We start from the raw sequence: 26355 nt of genomic DNA on the forward strand, positions 1-26355 counted from the left end.
CTGCTCGGCAGCTTGTGTTACAATGCACATACAGTGCAGCAGAGAGGGCTGGTAATGAAAGGGAAAGTGAATCTGCTCAGAGCCAGTGGTGGGGTGGCACTACTATGGGAATGTGATTAGCCTGTGTGCATTAACTGTACAGTATGTAACTGTGTGAGTGATTATTGTGCGAACGCTGATGGGGCTAGATTAACTGCAGCACTCTTTTCAACCCTTATCTCCAGGCAAAATTCTGATGGGACTAGAAACTAATTAATCTGCCAGAGCCGTATATGAATTTTAATGTAATGGTTTAACGATATGAAAGTAAGTGATACTGAAGGGGAAAGCAAGTTGTTCTCACTCTACTGTATTTTGGTTTATAGCAGACTTGTGTTGTGATAGAAGATTAGTTCACTTAGGAAGTTAGACAGTTAACTAGTTACTTGTTAAGTCTGAATCCTTTTAAACAATTCACATCAAATAGAAAAAAGGCACTTATTTATGCCACTATCTTTTTCTTTTTTTACAGGCCAGCCAGCTGGGAGTGTACAAGGCCTTTGTGGACAACTACAAGGTGGCACTAGAGACGGCAGAGAAATGCAGCCAGGCCAACGTCCAGTTCCATCAGATCTCGGAGGTAAGTTTATCCTCCAAAGATGATCGGAGAATCAAGGAACAGTTGAAAGGATGTAGGGAAGAAGTCTCTGAATAACAAATATGCAGCATTTTTTTTATTCTACGCTTATTTTTGCATTATGAAGATTTGGCATCATTTTTATCACATGATGAATGTTTCTGTGCGATGGATTTGAACATAAAAGCATATTTTTAGACACTATAATTAACATAAACTCAAAAAAGATCAAATCCTTGCTCCCTTACAATATGTCACTTATTTTTAAGATTTATGCAGTATTGAAAGTTATGGGGTAAGACATCTCTTACTGTGTTAAAGGTGGGGTAGGTAAGTTTGAGAAACCGGCTTGAGATACACTTTTTGTTATATTCCATGGAATGCTCTTAACATCCCGATAGCAATGAATATCTTAAGTGCTTTGACAAAAAGTCCATACAAAAATGTCATCTGTGGAACCTGTGGTACTGTAAAAAGCACGACCAATCATTTTAGCCGGCCCGGCTAAAGTAATTGGATGGCCTACCTGCCTGTCAGCCTTCCATCTGTGCACAAACTTATCTCGTGCCCTCATTGGTCATGTGCGCGTTCGTGTGTGTTGGAGGAGGGGCTCTGTAAGGAAGTGGCAGATTTTTTCCGGCTGTGTATTTTCAAATTCTAGCGCACTCGAGCTGGTTTCTCCAAAATTACCTACCCCACCTTTAAGGTTTACTTCCTATGAAAGACATAACAGTAAGTCAATGAAACAATAAACCAATCTGTTATTTGTTCTAAAGGGTTGTAAACCATTATGTTATTCTTCTTCAGTAACATGAATGAGAAAACTAATTCACATGGAGTGATGGTAGAGGGGAAGCTAGGCGAGTCGAAACATCCTCTTTTACACAGGAAGCAGCAGGGTTTACGAGACATGTTGTCTTGTTTTGAGGAACACAAGCTTAAACTCAGTAAACTGATTTATGTTAACATATGCTACACCTACATAGGACAAGTAAGGATGAATAATAAAACAGAATACTTTTACTGCTCATTATATGATCACATATATCAAGCACAATGGTAAATTTAGTATTGAGAGCTGAAATGGTGGAGGGTGGTGATCTCAGGTACTAAAATCAGTATGGTTGCTTTGAAGGTGTTTTACATGTAGTTGTCAAATAACATCTGTGACAGAAGTGATAACAGTGGAAAGGTTAAACCTGCTCTTTTCCCTTGTATCCATGCCACATTTATTAATACTGTGCACCAAAAAAAATTGGCAAATTAACTGAACCGTAAACAAAAATACAGAGGCAAAATATGTATTATAGTCATAGATATAACAATGGGATATCATAAAACGTGACTGACAAAAAGCTCAATTTTAAATGCAGTTACATTTATGTTGTAATTGTAAACCCTCCATGCCCTGTTATGTTTTCAAGCCTTTTTTTCACAGCTTTCTTTTTCATTTTTGAAACAAACGGAACATTTCAAATATTGTCAACTCTCTTATGCTGATGTCATCCCCTTCATCCACACACAAAAAAAAGAGAAACAAAACACAAGGGGGGAAATCCGCAATATAAGATAATGCAGAGTCAACTAATTCTATAAGCAATTTACTCCAATGCATGATATTACTGGCCTTTTGCAACCATAATATGTAATGAAGAGGCCGCGACCACTTATTTACAACTCATCAAAGGTTCCTCGCAATACATTGGTGGGGAAGAATTGATATCTGTTTATCCTACCACTTTGAGGCAAATCTACATTAGGAGTTGAAAGGAGTTGAACATGACACTGCCTTTTGACAAAACAAGGTGCTTTCACAAAGAATATAGTTTTGTATCCATTACTGCTCAAGCCGATGGAAGTTCTCAATTTATATTGAATCAAACACCACAACATTTGGATCAATGGACATAACCACACAAAAAGTGCAAAGCTGTTTTCTGCACTTCTGACATGAAGAACATGAATCATCCCATTTTGACCTTTACCACCCACTGATGGGACACTAACATTGCAGAACTTCCGCAGACTGCATGAAAAGCTACGTACTGTAAACATATGTGTATGACTAGCTTACACTCTCTTCCTTTCTCTAATTTTGGTAATTCTCCCGAACAACGCCCTGTCTTAACACTAATCCGATGACAATGAACTGCAGAGTACTTACTGAAACTTGAGTTTTAGTCTCAAGTTTTAGTCTTAGTTTTTTTAATTAAATCCTTAATAGATAGTGTTTTGGATTTGCGCTGTGGTGGATTTTTTATGCTTTTAACTATCATTTACTGTGATGTAAACTTGTGAAGGGTGCATAGACCAGTCTCCTTCAGTCTGCTGCAGTGACCCCATACAGTATTTCTGCATTAGTTATATCTGCCTCAATGTGTGTGTGTGGGAGTAAGTGTGGATATGTGTGTGTATAATTAATTAAATTGATTATTCCACTCCTCTCTCCTTCTTTCAGAACCTCAAAGTAAAAGGTCCTAAAGACTCCAAAGATTGTACCACAAACGTCTCAATGGAAGGTAAGTGTTATGTGGGTGTGTGTATGTGCGTGCACATTCTTGTCTATTTGTGAGTGTGTATGTGTTCATCTGTGTAGACTAGCTTGCTGCTTTAAGACTCCAGTCCTGCCCCTTCTACTTGTGTATGCAGTAGCAGGCTTTGCGAGGCAAACCGGCACATGAACACACACACACACACACACACACACACACACACCACACACACACACACACACACACACACACACACACACCCTTTCTCTCTCTGCCGCTCTGCCTGTCTGCCTGAGAAAGGAGGCAGGAGAACAGAGTGAGGAGAGAAGATGAGGGACATGGAAGTGCTTCTGGTTCTCAGGCTGTGTTGTAACACAACGACTGCTTGATATGATGTGCCGCCGTTCGATGTATAGGCGACTTGGAGTGTCGTCTTTCCCTTTTTTCTGTCGTTTTTCAACGAACCGGGATGTCATCGTCTTTCATTGTAAGGTGGATTGATCGTCTTTAGTGTTTGCCGTGAAGTTGGGACACTTATAGCTAAGCTGTCGGATTGATTTTGGATGTTTGGAGTATTAAGTAACGCTCATGGTGCACGTATTATCTCTCTGCTGTACAGTATAAATGTGTTTATTTTGGATTTTTTATCTGTTCTTGCTGAGTGAGGATCCTCTGGAGCTCACTCATACTGGCAAACTGCAATTATTCATGTCTTTTATCATACAAAATGTTCTGAAGGACAGCAGCTTTTTTCTGTTTATCTGTGTTCAGAAGCCGGGCACGTTTAGTGTAGTAATATTAGGACTGCTGGCCCCAGACTGCTCCTGGTGGAGAATACTTATCGCCGGAAACAAGTCTGATGTGTGTGTGAGGGAATGAGTGTGTGTGATAGGGAGTTGGTAGATCCTTACATGCTTGGTGTGTGCTCTGCTAATGTCATGCAAACTTGTGCAGTTTTGGGTTTATGGCACAACTTAACCAGGGAGAAGACTTCTCTGCAGGGAAATTGTATGTGGCTTAGTCAGTCTGAGAGAGGGTGGGTGTTCATTTGTTTGTGTGTATGTGTCAATTGTCAGCTTCATGTACCTGTGAACCTGTCCGTTAATTTATGCAGCGTAAATGAGGAATAACATATCATTTTCTCGTCTTTACTGCTTCGGCTAAATGATCATACACTGTAATATTGGATTGCTGTACTACCACCTGGTAATGGTGGTTAAATAGCATGACGCTTGCGTAATATTCCCTCAACAATCAGTGTTTGTCAGCACCCAGGGGCAGCTGCTCTGATTAGAGTTTGAATTACATTTCCTTAATTACCTGGCGAGGTAGTCCAGGGATTTCTCTACCTCAGTGACTTCCTTTTCTGTTCCCTCCATATTTCTGTTATCGTGTTTTTTTCCCAACTCCTTTCTTCTAGGGGTGTGAATCTTTTGGTATGTTATGATGAGTTAAAACCATCAATACTTGATCCAGTACATACAGGGGTTACGTTTATCTATTCTGCAGTAGTTAATTATGGCATATGAGCCAAGTAGCATGTGAATAATGTTATGGAGTTTTTATATTTATATATAAGCTGTATCAACTGATTGCAATAATGTTAACACATAAAGGCAAAAGTAAGACAAAATGTGTATTAATTCATCCTAAAGTTGCACAAATAAACACTTTTTTCTATAAATGTCTATCAATTCTTACTTTAGAGAAAGTAATGTAAGTATTTCTCCATTTTCAGTGACTTGTATAATAACAAGTCATACAAAAACATGAACATGCTTCCCTTTCCATCATTAAAATTGGTAGTCTTAGGCTAGCTGCGTTTTTAATTTCTCAAAAACATTTCAAAAATGAATTTCACACAAATTGATGCTGTAAAAGTTTTCAATAAATCACTCAATGATGCTCGACACAACTTTGACTTGGTAGAAGAAAACAATAACAATTTTATAAATGTTTCCCTCAACCCTACTTTTATCCCTGTACCCATCCTTGCTCCTTCCATGTGATTCAATTGGACCCCAGCCAAATGAACTGACGTTCAGTTTTGTGTATTCTCTTTATTGAAAAAAGGCAATTTGTCAGGCCTGTTAACATATAGTACAGCTCACCGTTATCTGGCTGCAACCTCTAAGTGAAACAATGCTAATGAGAAGTACTACATTAGATAGCATCTGACATCCTGTTTTACATGTAAATTGGGACTTACCCCCCCCACTATCTACTTTCTTAATCCGTATCTACCCTCTACCTATCTGTCATTCATTTCCCTCTCCTATCGTTCCGTTGTGTCCATGTCTTCTTCCGTCACGGCTCTTGCTAACATTGCATACTGAGTTTCTTGCCAAATGAAAGCTGGCAGACCCTGCGTCCTCACTGTAGACCCCTGCAGTGTGGTGCTGTTCAAAGACTTTGCCCACGTGTCTATCGTCTCCTTATCAAAGATGATCTATCTGTCCGTCGGCCAAGTCGTCAGGACGACCTTGAGAGAGGGACCAATCAGAGTCAGCTCACTGTGACGGGTCATCGACTTCCAATAATCCTCCTCTCCGTCTTCTCATCCTCTCACGTCCTGACTCCTGACCGGACTTTGAACCTCTCTGTTATTGAGCTCCCTCGTCCAGACTGTCTCAGCAACTATTTGATGGATTGCTGAGAGATTTTTGTGCTGACTAATGTGCTTCAAAGGAAGAATCATACAAACTTTTGGTGATCCCTTAACTTTCTATCTAGTGCAGACATCTCGATTATCACGTTATCACATTAAATGTATGCACAACGTCCACAAATGTTCTTCCTAGTTCTCTGAGGAACTTTTGCATGCACCATTGACATTCTTTAAAGTTAACAACAGCATGTTAGCATTGTCACTGTGACCATGTTAGCATGCTGATATTAGCATTAGGCTAAAAAAGCCTAATGTTTCTGAGCTGCTAACACGACTGCTTAGTCTAGTTTTCATGAAGAACCAAGGTGCAGTACAATTTTAAACATGCAGCACGTTAAACATTAATAATCATTTGTGTTCTTACTTACATATACAACCAGCCAACATACTAGCAACTAATGTGTACTTAAATGTACTCAACTCAAACCTGGAATTAGCCAAGGCAACCTAAAGGCACCTACAGTTTCCCAAAGTATTTGAGTTGAATACAAAGCAGTATGCACATAATTGTGTTTGCAGCCTCTTGTAGTCCGCGCAGGTCAAGCTGTAAATCCTCTGGGAGTTTGGGGCATTGGTTCATCGAACCAGGACCAGCTGAGAGGGCTGCATTATTAATGACCAGAGGCTGGTGGAACTTCAAAGAGCATCAGCAAGGCCCTCTAGAAGACTTATACAGTTCATCAGTGTATTCTTGTGTGTGTGTATTTGAACATATAGGAGTGTGTTGAGTTTAATATGACAAGCCCGATCTGTGGATCTGAACATGTTCCCTGTAGGTTTGTGCTCTGGCCCTTTCATATCTTTTAAGGAGGCGAGAAGAAGAAAGGAAGATGAAGAGTACAGAGAGGGATGGAGAGAGATGACATGTCTACTGTACAGCTGATGGGAGTGACGTTGAATGGTTTAAACAGAAAAGTGTAGCACCGAGTCTCCCTCTCTGTGGGAGCAGGCTGTCTGGGACGACCTGCCCTGCATACAGCAGGCACATCACTTGGATAGCTTTCCTTCCCTTTCCATTTAAAAAAGTCAGTTGTTTTAAGTCCGTTCTATAATACATTTGGATTAACTTGATCACTGAGTGGAACAGTGTCAGCTGGTTTCCTATATTCTTATGCCCTTGTGAATATGCTTGTATTTATTGCATATCCTCTTTCTGAGTGCATAGCAGCATTATTATACATTTTATGCATGGTGACGCCAGTTGCTTTATTATTTTGAGACCTTGAGACATTTTTGGCATTTCATTACTGTTGCAATCCAGGTCTGACAGACGAAAGAATAAAAGCCCTCTCCTTTAACATCACACCCCCTCTTTATTCATATCTATATGCGTTTCTTCCCATTCCTCTCTCCCTAGGGGTCCTCTCATCTGCCACCTTGCCTGCCGCCCATCTCCTTGGTGTCATTTTATTTCCCATCTTTCCCTCTGTCTTATCCGTGGGAGCTGTCATTTATGTCAGATCTGTTCTCACCATCTCAGGAGCAAAGCCGTCCCTAGAGGAACTGGCAGAGTGCGGAGGTGGAGGCTCAAACTCTGATTCTATATATAGCACGCATGCTTTATGCGTGTGGTTTATGTTTGCATCCAAGACTCTGTTGAAGTACAGTGCCAAGGCAGGATGTAAATAACCTAGCAGGATCATACATATTTAGCGGAAGCAAACTGTATCAAGGCAAGGCAAGTTTATTTATATAGCACCTTTCAACACAAGGCAATTCAAGGTGCTATACAAAAATGAAAGATATTAAGACAAAGGCATTTAAAAACAGTCATTAAAAAGCAAAGATAATAAAAGAAAAAAATACATGAATAAAAAGTTACAGTGCAGTTTAAGATATGAATAGCTCACACAGAAGTTCCATTTTACTGATGCCTTTCTTTAAGGTTTCTCCGAACATGAGCTGTGTACACTTGTATGGCACATACGTCCCGATCAGCATACACAGAGAAAATCAGCCAGGACAAAGTCCCCAGACACTGATTCCCTGGGGTTACTAGCCCCAAATGTTAATTATACACAACGGCTCAGTTTCAATTAAAAGCAGCGGCAAAAAAGAAAAGTCTTCAGCCTGGATTTAAAAGTAGTAAGAGTTGCAGCGGACCTGCAGGTTTCTGGGAGTTTGTTCCAGATATTTGGAGCATAATAACTGAACGCTGCTTTACCGTGTTTAGTTCTGACTCTGGGGACAGAAAGCTGACCAGTCCCTGAAGACCTGAGAGATCTGGATGGTTCATAATGTAGCAGGAGGTCAGACATGTATGTTGGGCCTAAACCAGCAGCAGTATTTTGAAATCAATTATTTGACACACAGGAAGCCAGTGTAAAGACTTCAGAACAGGAGTGATGTGATCCACTTTCTTAGTGTTAGTGAGGACTCGAGCAGCGGCGTTCTGAATTAGCTGCAGCTTTCTAATAGATTTTTAGAGAGACCTGTAAAGACACCATTGCAGTAGTCAAGTCTACTGAAGATAAACGCATGGACAAGTGTTTCCAAATCCTGCTGTGACATTAGTCTTTTAATCCTAGATATGTTCTTTAGGTGATAGTAGGCTGATTTAGTAATTGTTTTAATGTGACTTGAAACTCAGGTCAGAGTCCATGACTACACCTAGATTTCTGGCTTTATCTGTTGTTTTGAACATTGCAGACTGAAGCTCAGCGCTAACTTTTATACGTTCTGCCTTGGCTCCAAAAACTATTACCTCAGTTTTATCTTTGTTTAATTGGAGAAAGTTCTGACACATCCAGTCATTGATTTGTTCAATGCACTTACTCAGTGTTTTGATTGGAGAATAGTCTCCTGGTGAAATGGTTATGTACATTTGTGTGTCATTCGCATAGCTATGGTAACTTATTTTGTTGTTTTTCATTATCTGAGCCAGTGGTAGCATGTAGATGTTAAAGAGAAGAGGCCCCAAGATGGAGCCTTGAGGAACCCCACATGTCATATTTGTCAACTCAGATGTGTATTTACCTATAGAAACAAAGTTGTTTCTGTCCTTTAAGTAGGATTCAAACCAATTTAGAACTGTTTCCAAAAGTCCCACCCAGTTTTCCAGTCGGTCTAGTAATATGCTGTGGCCAACAGTGTCAAACGCAGCACTGAGATCTAATAATACTAACACTGAAGTTCTCCCACTGTCTGTGTTTAAGTGGATGTCATTGAAGATCTTTACAAGAGCAGTCTCAGTGCTGTGGTTTGGACGAAAGCCTGACTGGAACACATCGAAACAGTTATTTAAATGCAAGAAATTACTCAACTGTTGAAAAACAACTTTTTCAATGATTTTACCTAGAAATGGCAGGTTTGATATTGGCATGTAATTGTTCATTACTGAAGCATCTAGATTATTATTTTTTAAGAGCGGTTTAATGACTGCAGTTTTCAGGGCCTGTGGAAAAATACCTGAGTGAAGAGACTTGTTTACGATCTGCTTTAGTTCATCAGAACTAAAAGAGTTCTCATGAACTATTGTGGGAAAAGTACTTGGTGTGAACGCGCCTTATATGAAGTAGATCTGAGGCCATGCAAGGAAAAACATTTTTGAGAAACCCTGTTGGAATAATATCAAGGCAGCAGGAGGAGGATTTCAGAAGTTGTATTATGTCCTCTAGGTTTTTATTATTAATCTGATGGAATTGTGTCATGGTGTCAGAACCAATAGTCTGCAGCGTGAACCCCGAAGATAGACTGCCTTTCTGTATGATTATTTTTCAAGTATGACGTGATCCCAGCCACCTTAGTCAGCATTGCATCATTTAAATACTGCTGTGTGTGTTCTATTGAACATTGTTTTGAAGGTTTAAGTAGGCGGATTTTAAATGTTGACATGTATTTATAGACAGCGACAGTTTCTTATCTTGTCTCTTGCGCTTCATTTCTTGGAGTGGGTATAAAAGAGGGCGTGGAGGGGGGACAGCTTAAATTAGAAATGATCAAATCAAAGCAAGACATTTGACTTGGAAGCACAGTAATGATGTTAACAAATAAATTAGACAATGTTCAGAAAGTGATTGCCTACAGTTAAGGTCTTGAAATATCCTCCTGAATCTTTCTGGTCTGAGACAGACCACTGAGTGAAAGTTCTGTCAATTCCAAGTCGAGACAATGACCGATCTTTCATATTGCAACACTTTTGTAGTAAATTATCAATCATATCGTATCATCAGTGGAACCATAGGTGTAGTGTTTTAACTCCGTAGCAGCTGAGTGGGAGTGTTTGTCCTTTTCAGAGTCTGAGGAAGTGTGTGTGTGTGTGTCTGCGTGTGTGTGACTGTGTGTGTGTGTGTGTGTGTGTGTGTGTCTGCGCGTGTGTGTGTCTGGGCATGTGTGTGTGTGTGTGTGTGTGACTGCGTGTTTGGACTTGTGTGTGAGCGACACTGACTCAGATCCCTCCTCTTCTCTCCCCACAGCTCTCCTCTACAAGCCGATCGACCGTGTCACCAGAAGCACCCTGGTCCTTCATGTGAGTACAGTCAGTGCACTTCTGCATTAAAGGATCATTCTCAAAGTCAAACAAAAACCAAAGGAAAAATGAACCAGTAGTAAAACATTTCTATAGGATGTTACTAGTTCAACAAAAGCGTAATTTCCTCTTTTAACTTCCAACATTATGTTGTATAAATACATTGTTTGGACATTAAGGGTAATACGGTTCAAGTAATTACAAAATAAGTAAAGTGATAAAATATGTTTTCTTGTGTTGCTTGTTTTTTGGGGGGATTTGACCCTCAAGCTGTCTGACTCATAAACACACAGGATTCCAATATTGAAAAATCAAAGCCTTCTTTTTGTTGTTTATCACAGTATCCTCTCAGCGTTTATACTATGCGCAGTGCAGTTACGTTTTTTTAATAAGAAGATCAAATTCAATCAGAATTTCTGCTCATGCTTGGATGGGTTTTTGTTAGGAAGTGAAAATTGATTTTAAAGAGTTTTAGAATAAGACTTTTGGACATTATTAGGCAAAGCACATTTATTTTTAAAGCATAAATGCAAAGTGCTTACACAGACAATTATACCTAAAGTAAAGTGTGTGTTTGTGTGTGTGTTTTAGGACCTGCTGAAACACACTCCTAAGGACCACCCGGACTTCCCACTGCTGCAGGACGCTCTGAGAATATCTCAGAACTTCCTCTCCTCCATCAACGAGGAGATCGACCCCCGCAGGACCGCCGTCACCACGCCCAAAGGAGAGGTGTGTGTGATGGCTTGTTAATGAATACACTTTTCATCTGGGAGTACTACCTGGAACTGTCCTTTTTAATTGTCTATAAATAAATTGCCCCAAGTGAAGGAGTTTCAAGTATCTCGGGGTCTTGTTCTCGAGTGAGGGAACAATGGAGCGTGAGATGGGCCGGAGAATCGGAGCAGCGGGGAGCGGTACTGCAGTCGCTTTACCGCACCGTTGTGACGAAAAGGGAGCTGAGCCAGAAGGCAAAGCTCTCGGTCTTCCGGGCCATTTTCGTTCCTACCCTCACCTATGGTCATGAAGGATGGGTCATGACCGAAAGAACGAGATCGCGGATACAAGCGGCCGAGATGGGTTTTCTCCGCAGGGTGGCTAGTGTCTCCCTTAGGGATAAGGTGAGAAGTTCAGTCATCCGGGAGGGACTCGGAGTGGAACCGCTCCTCCTTCGCGTCGAAAGGAGCCAGTTGAGCTGGTTCGGGCACCTAGTTAGGATGCCACCTGTGCGCCTCCCTAGGGAGGTGTTCCAGGCACGTCCAGCTGGGAAGAGACTAAGGGGTAGACCTAGGACCAGGTGGAGGGATTATATCTCTTCGCTGGCCTGGGAGAGCCTTGGGATCCCCCAGTCAGAGCTGGTTGATGTCGCCAGGGAAAGGAAAGTTTGGGGCTCTCTGCAGGAACTGCTACCCCCGCGACCCGACCACGGATAAGCGGGAGAAGATGGATGGATGGATAAATAAATTGGGAAAGCCCACACATTGTGCTTGGTTACTATAATACATGTATCAGGAATGTTTTTCCTGTTTAATGGGTTTGACTTCAAGTTATGTGTTTTGTCATTTGGTGCATGGTAAGTGTGACCCTTGATAGAGGAACAAACTCAGCATGAAGAAAAGGCAGCTAGTGATAATACACTATAATATAGACTTTACATGCCTCATTTGACAGAGGTGTGTATAAATCAGCAATTGTGCCTATTGATTTTCCTTTCTAAGCTTTCTCTTGTGCCAAAAAGGCTTTGTTTAACATTTTAGAATATGCAGTAACACTCACTCACCAAGACTTTTAATGTGTACAATTGATGGACTTTCCCTTTGATATCTAACAAACATTTAATAAGAAAAGACTAACGTGCGATTGTCCGCCCTTTAGGAAAGACTTAACTATTATATTTGTTTGCAAAGGGAATGTAGAGCTGATTGGGAGTCAGTGTTTGTTCTGAACATTTCTCTATCACCTTGAAGAAACCCATGTACCATCATTTGAAATTAGCAGGTTCAATCCAACTGGATACAAATGCCTTGATCTCCTTAAAAACAACACAACATTTATTTTTTCTTTAAACCGATGCTGCCAAAAGTCAACACTGTTGTGTCTTGCTTATCATTACTGTGTTTGCATTGTTGGGACAACAGAAAGTGACAACAGAAAGTGACATGAGGTGTGTTCGTAGGCTCGTCAGCTGGTGAAGGATGGCTTCCTGGTGGAAGTATCAGAAAGCTCCAGGAAGCTTCGGCACGTCTTCCTCTTCACCGATCTGCTGCTCTGTGCCAAGATGAAGAAGACGTCTGTGGGGTGAGTCCACTTTACCTCTTCATAAGTATCATAACAATGTGTTTTCCAGGGGAGGCATTTGGAGGGGGCCTTCTGAAAAGGGCTCCTTGGCAATGTGGCAAAAATCCTCATCGTGGTTATTTTGCTCAATATTAAGGCCATGATTATTTAACGTGATAACTTATTGGCTTTGCAAAGTTAATGCATATACTGCACTTAAAAAAAAGAAAAATCGTTTTTTGCATTGAATTTTGACCTAGGCTTTAAATGAATTATTCAATTTTTTAAATTAATTTAAAGTAGATAATGAATTAAATTAATAATATGATAAAAAAAATAAGATCATCTGAGCTTTAGTGCACTTCTCCACGCTCTTAACATATTCTCAACATTTTGAGAAAGTATATTCTTCCATTCTCAATAATACTTTATTTCTAATGTCCTGTTGTCATGACAACCAAAGAAAACAAAATTGTGAATGAAAATGTCATTTTGGTTAATCCCCCGATTTAAATATCCCCTTTTTAGGATCGCCTTCTCAGTGTTTATTTCTGTACTTCATTCTGCCCTCTACATCAGCATGTCAACCCCTAACAGTGAATCAGAAAGGATGAGTTTTACAGAGTATCCTGACTCCTCAAAGCAGAGAACGGAGAACTTTTTGAAGCCTCTATAACAAAAAAAAGGCTCTGGGCATTTTGCCTCTGGTATTTTTTGACAACGTAGGAGAATAAAGAACCAGGATAAAGGTATTATTCAAGAAAACATGTGCGCACAGGCAGAGGGTTGTTGAGCTAAAGTTAAGAGAGGACACAAACAGAGGGATTGTGTGTGTTATGTGGCTTGACACATGTTCATAGATTAAGCGTCACTTTAACCAGATTGCCTGTCGCTCGCCTCGTCAGCACGGCGGCAGCTGTTAGTCTGATTGGATCTTACTTCGGTTGACATTCACCGTTTGTCTGTGTCATTCTCAGCACATAGCGTTGCCATCGCTACCAGACCTGTAAATCAAATCATTATGGTCTGGAGTGTTATCTCAGCGTGCCCCCTACAGGCCACACACACACAGTTAGAGCAGCACAGCCATGCAAGGTCACTGAGTATCCTGAATCCCATTTTATCATTATCTCCATTCTATCATTGAGGAATATTATATTGAAACCGCCGCCACATGTTCCACTTCCAGAGTACTATATATATCATAATATATATCATCCTTATTTATGTTCCATCCTTGCTATTGTTACTGAAAGGATATGATGAAATATTCCTTATTTACTTGAGCTCCTACAAAAGAAATTATGAATAACATGTAACAAATTTAAAATCAATCATCTGAGTGTGAGTAAAACATTTCACAACAGAGGAGAGCATTGAGACACAGAGGGGTTGATGATGGAGGGGGTGAAAGATGAGAGGATCAGGATGGGCTTTGAGGGGTGTAAAATAAATGTATTTCAATACTAAATAAAGTAACAACCCATTTTTCCAGTTCTGCGACAGTAAGAGAGAAACGAAGACCACTTTTTTTAAAAGTTAAAGCTTAAAATAGCTTCTGATGAAGGAGTCATGCCGGTAATGAGTTGAATGCGCAGGAATGCAAATCAAAGTCTCATTAGTGACGACTCAAATCAATCTTCTCAGTTCTGTAATCTCTGCTGAGCGTGCATCATTTTTCATTAAATTGCATTATAGCTGCATGAACAGGCTGAACAGTATATCCTCTTTTGATGCATTCAGATACAATTAGTCCTGAGGTCAAATTAGCATACTTTTGAAAAAAGTGACCTTAGAATGTGGTTTTTCCAATTGGCTAAATACTGTAATTTGAAAGTCTGGCAGGATATTTCATGCTTTCTTTTCTTCTTTTTTATATATAGCTGTGAATATTGTAATGTTTCTATTGTAATGATGTAATACAGTATGTCTTAACACCATGGTGAACGGACAAATAGGAATTCTTTATAACAAATTAGACCAGAGATACATTGATTGTGCCATTTCAAAGGTTATCATGGCAACTATACAAGTGAATATTTAAAAAAGAAACTTTATTTCTGGCCAAACCTAATTGGATTGAGAATGTTCTATTAAGTCCGGATGTTAAAAAAATAAAAGCAATTCTCTGCTACCTTCGGTCTGCATATTTTAACAGCTTTTCCTGTCCTCAACAGTTTTGTCGATTCTTAAAAAGGAGTTAGGATTTATTGTACGATTTTTTTTCCGTCAGATTGTGTTTCATACCCTCCTTCTCAAACCTTATATCCCCTTCCTTCCCCTCTGTGCAGTCGCCATCAGCAGTATGAGTGTAAGTGGTACATCCCTCTGGCGGACCTGACCTTCCAGACCCTGGACGACTCTGACTCTTCGCCCAGCATCCAGGTCCTGCCCGAGCACGAGATCGAGGAGATGAAGATCAAGATCTCAGTCCTAAAGAGTGAGATACAGAAAGAGAAGGTAACCCTCTTGGTTTTCACTGGCATTTGAGACCTTTTTTTTCTTCTAAATGGGACCTTCCAGCAAATCAGTAGCCAATGTTCTATTATGTGAAACACCAACACTAGTGACTCAGGAGTGACTAATATGTTCCTGATTCTTATCATGGAATACACCAACTTTGTTGGAAGACTTCCTCATATCAGTGATTCCTTACTGGAAAACACTGCTGTTGTTTGTCTTGGACAGGTCAGGTATAAAGTGTTGGGAAACCCTTGTGAGTGCTTCAAATCTCAGATATCATAAATATATACAATAAGCAGTATAATATTCCAGTCTTCAGTAATTCATTTAACATTCTATTAATCTTATTCTGTTTTGCATGTTTTATGTACATTTTATTTGCACCATTGTGTCTCAATTCTTTATTTAGAAGATATTTAAGAACATTTAACCAGTCACAATGAAACAGACTTGCAGTTACAGGTAGGGTTGCAAAGGGGCGGAACATTTCCGGAAAGTTTCCATGGGAAGTTAAGCTGGGGAATTTTGGAAATAGAAGCATTTGAGCTCCATACTGTTTCAGAAATAATCTTTGATGTGGTTTAGAACAGGATGGCGTTTTATCACAGCAGAATTTAACTTTATCTCCGGTAGAATTCTGATCAGGCATTTGCTTTTTTCTTTTCTTTTAAAGCTAAGGATCTAAAATCTGCATTTCTCTAACAGGGCTGCAATAGAGGGGTATGAGCAGTATGAGGCATTGCTACAATGGGTGATCTGTTTGGTATTTTAAGCATGTTTTGTATAGGTATGGCCCTACAATATATTTTTCCAATATAATAATAATAATAGATTTAATTTGTTAGCGCTTTTACAGGTGCTCAAAGACGCTTTACATATATAGTGAAGAGAAAATAAAATAAAATAAAGGAACAACAAATAAATATAATATATATAGTTAAAGTTAAAGTCAAATAATACAAAAACAATCACATATTAAAAGCCAGATTGAAGAGGTGAGTTTTTGTAAGTTTTTTGAAGGTGGTGAGGTCAGTGCATTCTCTGATGGGTTGTGGGAGTGAGTTCCAGAGGGAGGGGGCAGCGACGGAGAAGGCTCTGTCCCCCCAGGTCCGGTGATTGATGTGAGTGGGGATGGATGGGAGGTTGGCTTCTGATGAGCGGAGGCAGCTGGAAGGGGTGTGGTGGTGCAGCAGGTCTGTGAGGTCAGGGGGCGGGGGGGGGGGGGGGCTGATGGTTGAGGGCTTTGTGAGGACTTTGAAGTTGATTCTTTGACGGACGGGGAGCCAGTGGAGGTTCTGGAGGACGGGAGTGATGTGGTCTCGGGAGCGGGTGTGGGTGAGGAGGCGGGATATATAGCATAATAGGTCCACTTTAAGTTCCCTATGAAGAGCCAACCTTCAATTTAGAAAATTCCCAGTTTATTCCCGTTAATTCCCATGGAAAATGTCCATCTTTGAAAATTCCCGGAATTTTGCAACCCTTGTTACAGGGAATACTAAAGATCTGCAATAAGGAAGCTGTATGAATTGGAACCCTCCCCAGTATTGTACGTCTTTGTATCTCTTTAAGTATTTTGTATGTTGCACTGCTACAGAAGCCTGGGGCTTTAGATTTCTATTGCCTTTGCTGTAGCTCTTATGCAAGGGCAATACAACCCTATAAATAATCTATAAATGTATCTTCAAACTGGACAAAACTGATTTGCACCCGAGATCGAAGTGCTGCATCACACTTGCTGGCAAATGTTGTTATATTTCTATTCTTATCTGTGCTGAAACACTGGTTCAGCGCCTGAGGTTAAAAAAAGAAAAGATGCAAGGTCCGCCAACAGTTACCCGTTGTTACAGTAATACACCGGGCCGAGACGCTGAAGGCTCCAGGGGCAGAGAGTTCCTGTTATTCCCGTATCACTGCGAAGTGGCCCACCCGGGGCTCAGAGAGGGGCCGCGGCTGGTGTTCAGAGTCAGAGGAGGCCGGAGCAGAGAGATTGAGATGATTGTTTCCAGGCTCTGACTCACGGCTTCCTGCTGAGGGCTGGGAGGATGTGTGTGTGTTTTTGTTTTCCTTTAATACTGACAAGAAGCCTGAATTATATACAAAGACTACCCCAGCATCAGGGTTTCCGTTAGCCGGTAATTACCGGTTTTTAGCTGGTAAAATTTATTAAAAACCGGTAAATTCAAAACCTGCCGGTCAAAATGTCTGGTATTAATTAGGGATGCTCCGATAGATCGGCCGCCGGTCATTATCGGCCGATATTCACTATTAATAGTTTGATCGATGCTCTCTATAAAGCCCGATCAGGAGAGCTGGATCTGATCGATATGGTCATAAACGCGAGTGAAGTATAACCGGACGCGAGAGAGAGATCAGATCAGCTGCTGAGTCAGACCGAGACACGCAGCTCTGCATAATCACCTGAAGCCCCGCCCACTGTTTAGCGAGCTGCAGGAGCTGCATGAGAAACTGACGGGCTGTCAGGAGAGAGGGAGGGAGAGGGGAAAAGAGAGGATCCGTTTCTCCCGTGTTATTATTCAAAGTTAATGTAAACTTTTGAATAATGTACTTCATCTACTACAAGTAGTTTGTTTGAATGTAATAATTATGTTGTTTGTGGAATCATTTATTGAAAAATGAATCTGAATTTTTTCGATCTGTTACGATTATAAACTGAAGCAATATAAAAATGAGCCCCGTGAACTGAGTTTTAAACATCAGCATATCTGTTCATAGTCCGGTAATTACCTGCTAACGGAAACTCTGCTACACAACTCTTATTATTATTAGTGAAATATGACCGGTAAGTTTCAAATTTGTCCGGTAAAATAAATTCTGCCCGGACATTTGACCGGCGAGAAAAAATCCTAGCGGAAACCCTGCCCAGCATGGCACTCAATTTCAGGGGTTTATCCACAGTGTTTTGTGGAAAATAGGAAATATGTCATTAATCTGATGCTACCATGCTGATAAGAAACATGACATGTAAGTCATAAATCGTTATGTTCTAATGTTTAGAGGTCATACAGTGGTGTGTAAACTAGACACAATGCAATACCAACACCATGATATATACTTTTAGTCAGTGTGCGAAATACCCGTCAATAATCGGGGGGGGTCCCCATCTCCCGTTTATTGCGCAATATACCGGTCGAAGATTTCTCAATATGTAGTAGGCCTCCTATACAATATTCCATGGATGCAAGCCAAGACAATCAGTAGTCTATAGCAGCGTTTCTCAACCGGTGCGCCGTCTGGCGTCTTCAGGGGTGCCGTCAAATCATTCTATATTCTGACGTTCATATGAATGAACGAATACGTGACCGTTAAAGAGCTGTTTGTTTTGGATTCTATGCGAGGAAATGCTTTTGCCAGCCAAAATAGAAGATATTTGTGAATAAATGTTTTGAATTATGAATACTGGACATAGGAAGCTTAAAAACATTTTAGTGACCATTGCAAGTGACAAATACATATTATAATTTGAGACCCCCCTTAAATTTAGCTGTTGAGACTTTCAGGGGGGCTCAGGTGTTAATCAGGGGGATTGAGCTCCCCCGGACCCCCCCGTATTTCGCACACTGCTTTCAGTGTATATTAAGTGTACTACCCTTTAAGTTGTTCCTATTTCATTACAACGTATTATATGATTTTATTTTAATTAGTTTTTTGTTATTCAGCATCAAGGTTTTGAATGCACAAATATTGGATTCATGTCACAATCATATACAAGTCTCCTCATATGATTTAAGATCATACAGTGTAGAGCAAATAACAGATATTTAAAGTGACAACATTTCAAGATGAGTTTAAGAAATTGATTTCAGATATATAAAAACTAGAATACTCTAACATTAAAATGTAACAAAAACGTTGCTCTTCAACAAATGATATTATTATTTATGACCAACAGTCATTCGGGGACGTAAACAGGAAGTATAATGCTGCCATCAGTTAGTAAGCTGTGGGCTACTACCTGACCCCTTTTGAAGCCTTTATTTGTCAATATGTTTGGCACATTTTTAGAAAGAAATAATTGAGTTGTTCCCGTTTGCAGTTTACCCATGAATATATAATGGGAAATGACAGGATCATTTTGATAAAAACTTCAAAATGTGATAAATCTCATGCCAGAATTGGAATTTATTTCAGTGTCTTTTTTTCTGTGAGTGGCTTTGTGGATGTTTATTTGCGATAGACATTGTTAGATCGTGTAAGACATGCTGAATCTAAAAATAGGGTCTCATATCTGAGTATCAAGATTTGAATTCTGACTGAGTCGAAAGTACCTCATGCAGTATCTCACGTATTCCCCTTCGACCTTCCCTTCAACTCTTACTGTTTTAGAGGCTATACAGCAATGTTTCGTATTTGATCTTGATAAACACTTCTCTATTAATCTCAGTATCGGGACTAAATGAGATATTACCTGTCTTTTTGTGTGTTTAGAAAGCACCGAAGGGGCAGAGTCGCGTGGACCGTCTGAGGAAGAAGATGAATGAGCAGGAGTCCTGGCTGCTCCTGCACTCTCCCACCATCCCTTTCCGCGTCCACAACAAACACGGAAAGGTAAAGTGTTCACCCCATGCTGTCACACTCTGCATCCATGAAGCTGCAACACTTGAGTCTCACCACTAGAGAGAGACATGACTCTTTCATTAAAGCGCTTGGCGATGGATGTGATTTAGCTTTCCAAATGAAAATCTTGTCACTGTGTGAGATCATTTCACATCAAAGCTTTTCTACTGGATACTGCTTCTACTCTCTTTATCATTTCTATCATGCTATTAATACAGATAGTCGTTAATGTGTGTTTGACCGTTTTTTTCTGTGTATGTAGAGCTATCAGTTCCTCCTCTCCTCCGATTACGAGAGGTCAGAGTGGAGGGAAAGCATCCAGAAACTCCAGAAGAAAGGTAACAGCTGGCTATTGGTCCTTTCTCACCTTAGACAACTATGTATCCTCCATCTGAAAATGGTTTCAAAGCACTTTTTACAGACTGTACTGCAGAAAAGTAGAAGTTTGAACTCAGCTATGTGGTTGCTGTGTGTTTCTCAGATCTCCAGACGTGTTTGTTGAGTCCTGTGGAGCTCCAGGTCCTGACCAGCTCCTGTTTCAAACTCCGAACTGTGCACAACATTCCTGTCACGAGTAACAAAGACGGTGAGAAACACTTCTGCTTTCTCCTTTTTTTCACACAATCACACACTCTCCTTCCTCTCCTCTTTGATTTGAGTTTAAATCCACACCAAAGCCCTTATTATACTCTAAAAGCCACATAATGAGAGCGGGGGGCCTGCAGGAGAGAATGTAGGTTACAATATGTTTCTCATCTAGCTCGTAGCAGTCAATGCCTCGCAGTGTGCCGCCGGTGGCCTGCGCTCAGCTCTTAGGCTCCATAATGTTTGTTTTTGCTCCAGATCTCCACGTTGCACCACTTTCAGAGGCTGGGGGTGACATTAAAGCCATCTGGCCGACCTGCTCTGATCCCCCCCCCCAATGGCACAAGGGTCTCTGCTTTCACGTGCACACACAACACACATGAGACAGACAGAGGACTCTGAAAGACACACTGTCTTAATCTTTCTCGCATCGCACAGTCAAAAATAAGTTTGCTTCTTATACAATCATGTCTGTGAGTCGTTATTTTGACATCCAATATCTCTAAAGTGCTGATCCTAGCCATTCTTGATTTGTTATTTCTTATTCTGGTTAACCTCAATGGAACTGGACTTTTTTTACAGCCAGCGAACAGTGGCGTATAGTGGATCAAATAGATTTCCTTTAGGGAAATGTGTTCTCCGCAAACCTCAAACACATCCCGTCACCATCTCACATCAATTTAGGATTGATTTACCTGTATGTATTTCAGATTATACATTTAAACCCTGCACACTCTGTGCTGTTTGAATCTTGGAGAAGAATCCCATTTGTTGGGCAACAGTCATTATTTCTCACTTATGGAAACAGCCTTGGTGAAGGTCTGCTTTTTCTGAGTACCCTTCTAATTTAAGTGCCAATTCAACCATTCATTCGTTATGCTGAAATTCATGAATACATTTTACACGCTCCGCAATCTAAGGTCAAATAGAAAGAATATGAATACTAAAAAAAGGGCACTCCGAACAGAGACTCTACCAGAAAATAATGCATGTATCTACAAAAGGATTTTAGTCCCATTGGGTACATATTTTAAGAAGTAGTTTTGTTAAAAATGTCAACTGCTTTGCGGCCTCCAGGAGGTTTTTACTTGCACGCTAACTCGCTCTGCTAACTCACCTTTCTGCTATGTAAGTGGTCGAACATTTGGCTTCAGGTCGTTAATGTTTTTCTTTTATTCCCCAGGGAGGCAATATATAAATCAGAGCTCAGGCATCACGTCTTGTCTCAGACATTTAAAGCACTCCTCATTGTAAGGTGAACATAAACACACACAGTGACACAGTAGGGCTTTAAATGCAGACCAGCTGTTTCAGGAATGTTTATTATAACTAAGATGATGGATGATATTGAAAACCCCTAAATAATCACTTCCATTTGACTCCATTGTGAGGATTATCAATTATCGCATATTAGATCATGGATTTCCACAGGTTATTGTTCAAGTTGGATGATAATTGAAAGAAACAGATCCCAATTTCGCTCTCGAAGCGGTAACTCGAACTTGAACCTTTGAACCTTCCCCCTGTGAAGCTCCCCTGTCGCTCATTCATAAAGCACACACACTCTCACACACACTCACATTAACCTGCTGGGTTGGTTGCTCTCCCCTCAGCTGCCCACAGTGGAGTCCTGCAGCCCTCCATGTTAGTTTATTTACCAGGAAACAGCTAGGCTTCAGAGGCCTTTATCAAAGCAAGAGTGTTCTTCATGTGTCTGTCGGCGGGGGTATCTCAGGCTACTAAACCAAAAACGTCCACCCACGAGCCTGCCGTGGGCGGCAAGCTCAGTTGTCATCACAGAAGACAGATTGTTGATGTGAAGTCTCATACCGCTCAGACGAAAGGTTGTCATAACAATTCATTTTCACTTAGGTCTTCAAATAAATTCATTTCCTCAGCCAGTCTCCGGTGCATTTGTTTTCATGTTTTAGCTAGATCCATCTGATGTTTAATATATCTCCCCAGGAACATATATTGGTACAGTATTAGATGTTATAAAGAGTGTATCCACAGTTTGGACCTGGAATAAATGAAAAACACATATAGATGCGCTGATGAGTCGAGAAATTGATACAAATAATAGCAAATATTTATATATAATCGATTAGTAGTTTAAGTAATTTCTGTCACAAACTTCAAAAAATTATCTTTTCAGCCTCAAATATGGAAGTAAAGATAATAAATAAATATAAAGATAATCTCTTTGCAATTTTGACTGTCAAAACTGAGATTGAAGAGAAACTGAAATAGATATTTTTAACTTTTATATGTTATATACCAAACGATAAATTGACTCAGCTAAACATTTATTTAATTTAAAAATAATAAAATGGTTGATTAATCAATAGAAGTACTGTACAGAACATTTTATTTGAGTGAATATGAGATGCCAAAATATTCCCTTAAAGTTCATAAAATTAAAAAGAAACAGAGGTGTAATTATTGCCTTTTTCCTTCAGTTTTATGTACCCATACGCTCATTCGGAATGACCTTTATGTACAGCCCAGGGTTTCCGTTAGTTAATTACCGTTTTTTAGCTGGTAAAATGTATAAAAACGGTTAATTCAAAACCTGCTGGTCAAAATGTCCGGTAATAATTAGGGATGCGCCGATCGTTATCGGCCGATGTTCACTCTTTATAGTGTGATATACTATACTATAGCTCTCTATAAAGGCTGATCAGGAGTGCCGATCAGATGATGCAAAATACATGAGACTTTTCTCTGTGCGCGGCAAAAAAAGCTCGCCAAAATGGCTTGTCCGAAAAAGACAATAAAATAGCGGTATGCAACGTGTGTGAAGCAGAAAGAGATCAGGATCAGCTGCTGCTGACGGAGACACGCAGCTCTGCATGATCACCTGCAGCTCCGCCCGCTGTGACGGACCGGTGAGCGGAGCAAAACACACACACTTCAAGTTAGACCTAACACACTTAGCAATTTTATCTACCTCTGGAACTAGCTAAACTAGTTATAAATACGTTTATTCTTCACTGTCGGGTCACTCATTACTGGATCAGTGAGTTGCATGAGTCTGATACTGACGGGCTGTCAGGAGAGGGGGAAGGGTTCCGTTTATTATTCCCGTCTTATTATCCAAAGTTAATGTAACTTTTGAATAATATTAAGGTCTGCTGACCAGCTGCTGCTGGTAGTGCCCAAGACCAGGCTCAAAACCCGAGGGCACCGAGCATTCGCAGCAGCTGGCCCCAGGCTCTGGAACACTCTGGCCCTCCATGTGAGGTCGGCCCAGACCCTAGGGGTTTTTAAATCTACACTGAAGACTCACTTCTTCTCTCTGACCTTCTAGTCAGAACGGAGCACGACTCCTGACATTTCCCTGTGTGTGATTTTTTAAAATTTGTGCTGTTGTATTTGTTGTAAAGTGTTTTTATTGTAAAGTATTTTTATTGTATGTACAGCACTTTGACCAAAAATTGTTTAAAAAATGTGCTATATAAATAAAACTTGATTTGATTTAATATACTTCATCTACTAGGAGTAGTTTGTTTGAATGTAATAATTATGTTTTTTGTTTGTTTGTGGAAGCGCATCATTTATTGAAAAATGAATCTGAACTTTTCGATCTGTGACGATTATAAACTGAAGCAATATAAAAATGAGCCCCATTAACTGAGTTTTATACATCAGCATTATATTACTGGTCATAGCCCTGTAATTACCTGCTAATGGAAACACTGCTACACAATTGTTATTATTATTATTATTGAAACATGACCGGTAAGTTTCGAATTTGTCCGGTAAAATAAATTATTTCCGGACACTTGACCTATCCTAGCGGAAACCCTGGTACAGCCGTATTGACTGAAGGAACTGTGTACTTATGTTGCAGATGAGGAGACTCCTGGTCTGTACGGCTTCCTGCACGTGATCGTCCACTCCGCCAAAGGATTCAAGGACTCAGCCAGTAAGTTGTCCAGAAACTGCATAGTCATTATTTCACCACACTTGTGCACACACTCCTGGCTCAGCATCACCTTGCACATAGCTGCTGTGCAGATTCATGTCTGCCAGCAGAACACATGATCCAGTCAATCACTGCAGTCTGTACATGCAGTCTCCATCATGCCCTAACCCAACACAGAGACGGCCAGATGGACATCTATAAGGGTTTAGATGATAGAAGAGAGAAAAAGAAATTGGAAGCCACAGAGGAATTCCTGTGGTTGTTTTCATGAAACAGAAACAACGACATGTTTAAAACTGCTGGCAGACATAATGCCAGTTGTCTCTGATCATTCCTACCTTGCACAAAGGCTCCTTTGTATGCGTGCAGATACAGCTGTGCATGTGTGTTTTACGTATCAGTAGCGGACAGCTGCTGAGGTACACTTTGTGTCCTTTTGCACCAGTTCACATATCAAATATCTGGAAAAAAAGAGATGAAGAAATGTGATTTCCTCTGTTACCATAAAAGCTGGCCCGCTAGAATTTCCCGGGTAATGGGTTGGAAAGCTCTCTCCGCTGAAAGCCTGTTTGATCCTCTAGTGTGTGTGTGTGTGTGTGTGTGTGTGTGTGTGTGTGTGTGTGTGTGTGTGTGTGTGTGTGTGTGTGGTGTGTGTGTGGTGTGTGTGTGTGTGTGTGTGTGTGTGTGTGTGTGTGTGTGTGTGTGTGTGTGTGTGTGTGTGTGTGTGTGTGTGTGTGTGTGTGTGTGTGTGTGTGTGTGTGTGTGTGTGTGTGTGTGTGTGTGTGTGTGTGTGTGTGTGTTGTGTGTGTGTGTGTGTGTGTGTGTGTGTGTGTGTGTGTGTGTGTGTGTGTGTGTGTGTGTGTGTGTGTGTGTGTTGTGTGTGTTGTGTGTGTGTGTGTGATGTGTGGTGTGTGTGTGTGTGTTGTGTGTGTGTGTGTGTGTGTGTGTGACTGATACAGTTGGATGGCAGTGTGTCCAGTGAAGCATACAGAGGCAGGGTGGGGCATGCAAGCCATGAAGGTAGCGTGTGGTTGTTAGGGGTTACTTTGGTGATGAGGATTACAGCAGAAGCATTTATCCTTCAAATAAATAAGTCAGCAGGTGTTATTTGTCAAACAAAAAATCAAATGAAATGTGATGATCAGGGTTGTTGGAATGAATGCACATGTTGTAAATGCTGTTTAACGTATAATAAAAACCTGAAACAGCATCCATGCACACTTCCCCTGGGAAGTCCTCAGATTACTTACACCAGACCCTTGTGCCAGGTGAAGAACATAAACAAACCTTCTCTTGCACTGTATTGAGCAACAAAAAAAAGACAGAATAGCATGGACACTCGACAAGAATTAAAGTGTGCTGAATGTAATTATAATCTGATATATAAAAAACCATTAGTGTCATAATCAGCCCATATGTGCAGCTAATGCTTTTGAATGACCTCCATTCATCATCTCCATTATAATTATAACAGATGCTTCTGTTCACTTAATACTAGGATGATCACACTCCATTTTTTTGTTTAGCCATGTTTAAAACGTTAATACCCACAATGCACCTGTGTTTTTAGGTGAGGAATTTGCTGTGTGGGTGACTGTTGTTGTGTATACTGTATGTGTGTGTTTGCATGTGTGGGTAGTTAAGTGTGTATAGGATGCTGAAATGAGCAATTTTGGCCAAACGTTTTATTTACTACAGCTGTCTATCATCAGTTAATCATGCTATATAAAGTGTTTATTGACGCTATTATGATGCAATTCATATATTTAATTAATACAAACGTTTCAGTTTTTCCCACTTACTTTATATCAATACATGTAACATTAATATATTTGTTTGCATTTAACTTCAAGCCATGTTCTGGTTTAGAGTAGTAATGCATCCTTTTATAGTTGATTGACCTGCAGCCTCAATATTTTGACCAATATCTCTTTACTGTTAAACAATGCCTGTTTTCTAATTGCATACAGTTGCTTTGACCCCTTTCAGCGATAGATGTATGTTTGCAGTATTTTGTTATATCCCTGTAGAGTCCTGATTATGAAACCAGTCCTGCTCTGGCAGAATCTAACATTCTTCTCATTCATGGGTGTTTTGAAAAACAGCCCTTGAAACATAGACTTGATGGGGGACATTGTTTCTAAATGCTCAAGTACCACAAATTACTGAAATTACACAGTTTCATCCAAACTTAATTATGGGACCAAATGTTCCTTTTTATGTAGATGTTGTGTAAATCAGCCTGTGTGTTGATTTGTTTTAGTTTTTTATCCCATTATTGTA

At 40.3% G+C, this 26355-nt stretch overlaps 1 protein-coding gene across 6 annotated transcripts in view; it reads left to right on the forward strand.

The window, feature by feature from the left end:
• Nucleotides 1-26355, forward strand: part of abr (ABR activator of RhoGEF and GTPase) — a 140728-nt gene that overhangs the window by 65723 nt on the left and 48650 nt on the right. For 5 of the 6 annotated variants that reach the window (XM_034232969.1, XM_034232970.1, XM_034232972.1 and 2 more), the window contains 10 exons: nt 512-619; nt 3075-3135; nt 10192-10244; nt 10836-10976; nt 12421-12542; nt 14813-14981; nt 19431-19550; nt 19822-19897; nt 20041-20145; nt 23998-24072. In XM_034232969.1, coding sequence (XP_034088860.1) covers nt 512-619; nt 3075-3135; nt 10192-10244; nt 10836-10976; nt 12421-12542; nt 14813-14981; nt 19431-19550; nt 19822-19897; nt 20041-20145; nt 23998-24072 — 1030 coding nt within the window. Of the gene's footprint in view, nt 1-511; nt 620-3074; nt 3136-3403; nt 3596-10191; nt 10245-10835; nt 10977-12420; nt 12543-14812; nt 14982-19430; nt 19551-19821; nt 19898-20040; nt 20146-23997; nt 24073-26355 lie in introns of those variants that run through there. The other variant, XM_034232974.1, reaches the window with a different exon arrangement.

The sequence above is a fragment of the Gymnodraco acuticeps genome, unplaced genomic scaffold (assembly GCF_902827175.1).
Source record: "Gymnodraco acuticeps unplaced genomic scaffold, fGymAcu1.1, whole genome shotgun sequence".
Lineage (NCBI taxonomy): Eukaryota > Metazoa > Chordata > Actinopteri > Perciformes > Bathydraconidae > Gymnodraco > Gymnodraco acuticeps.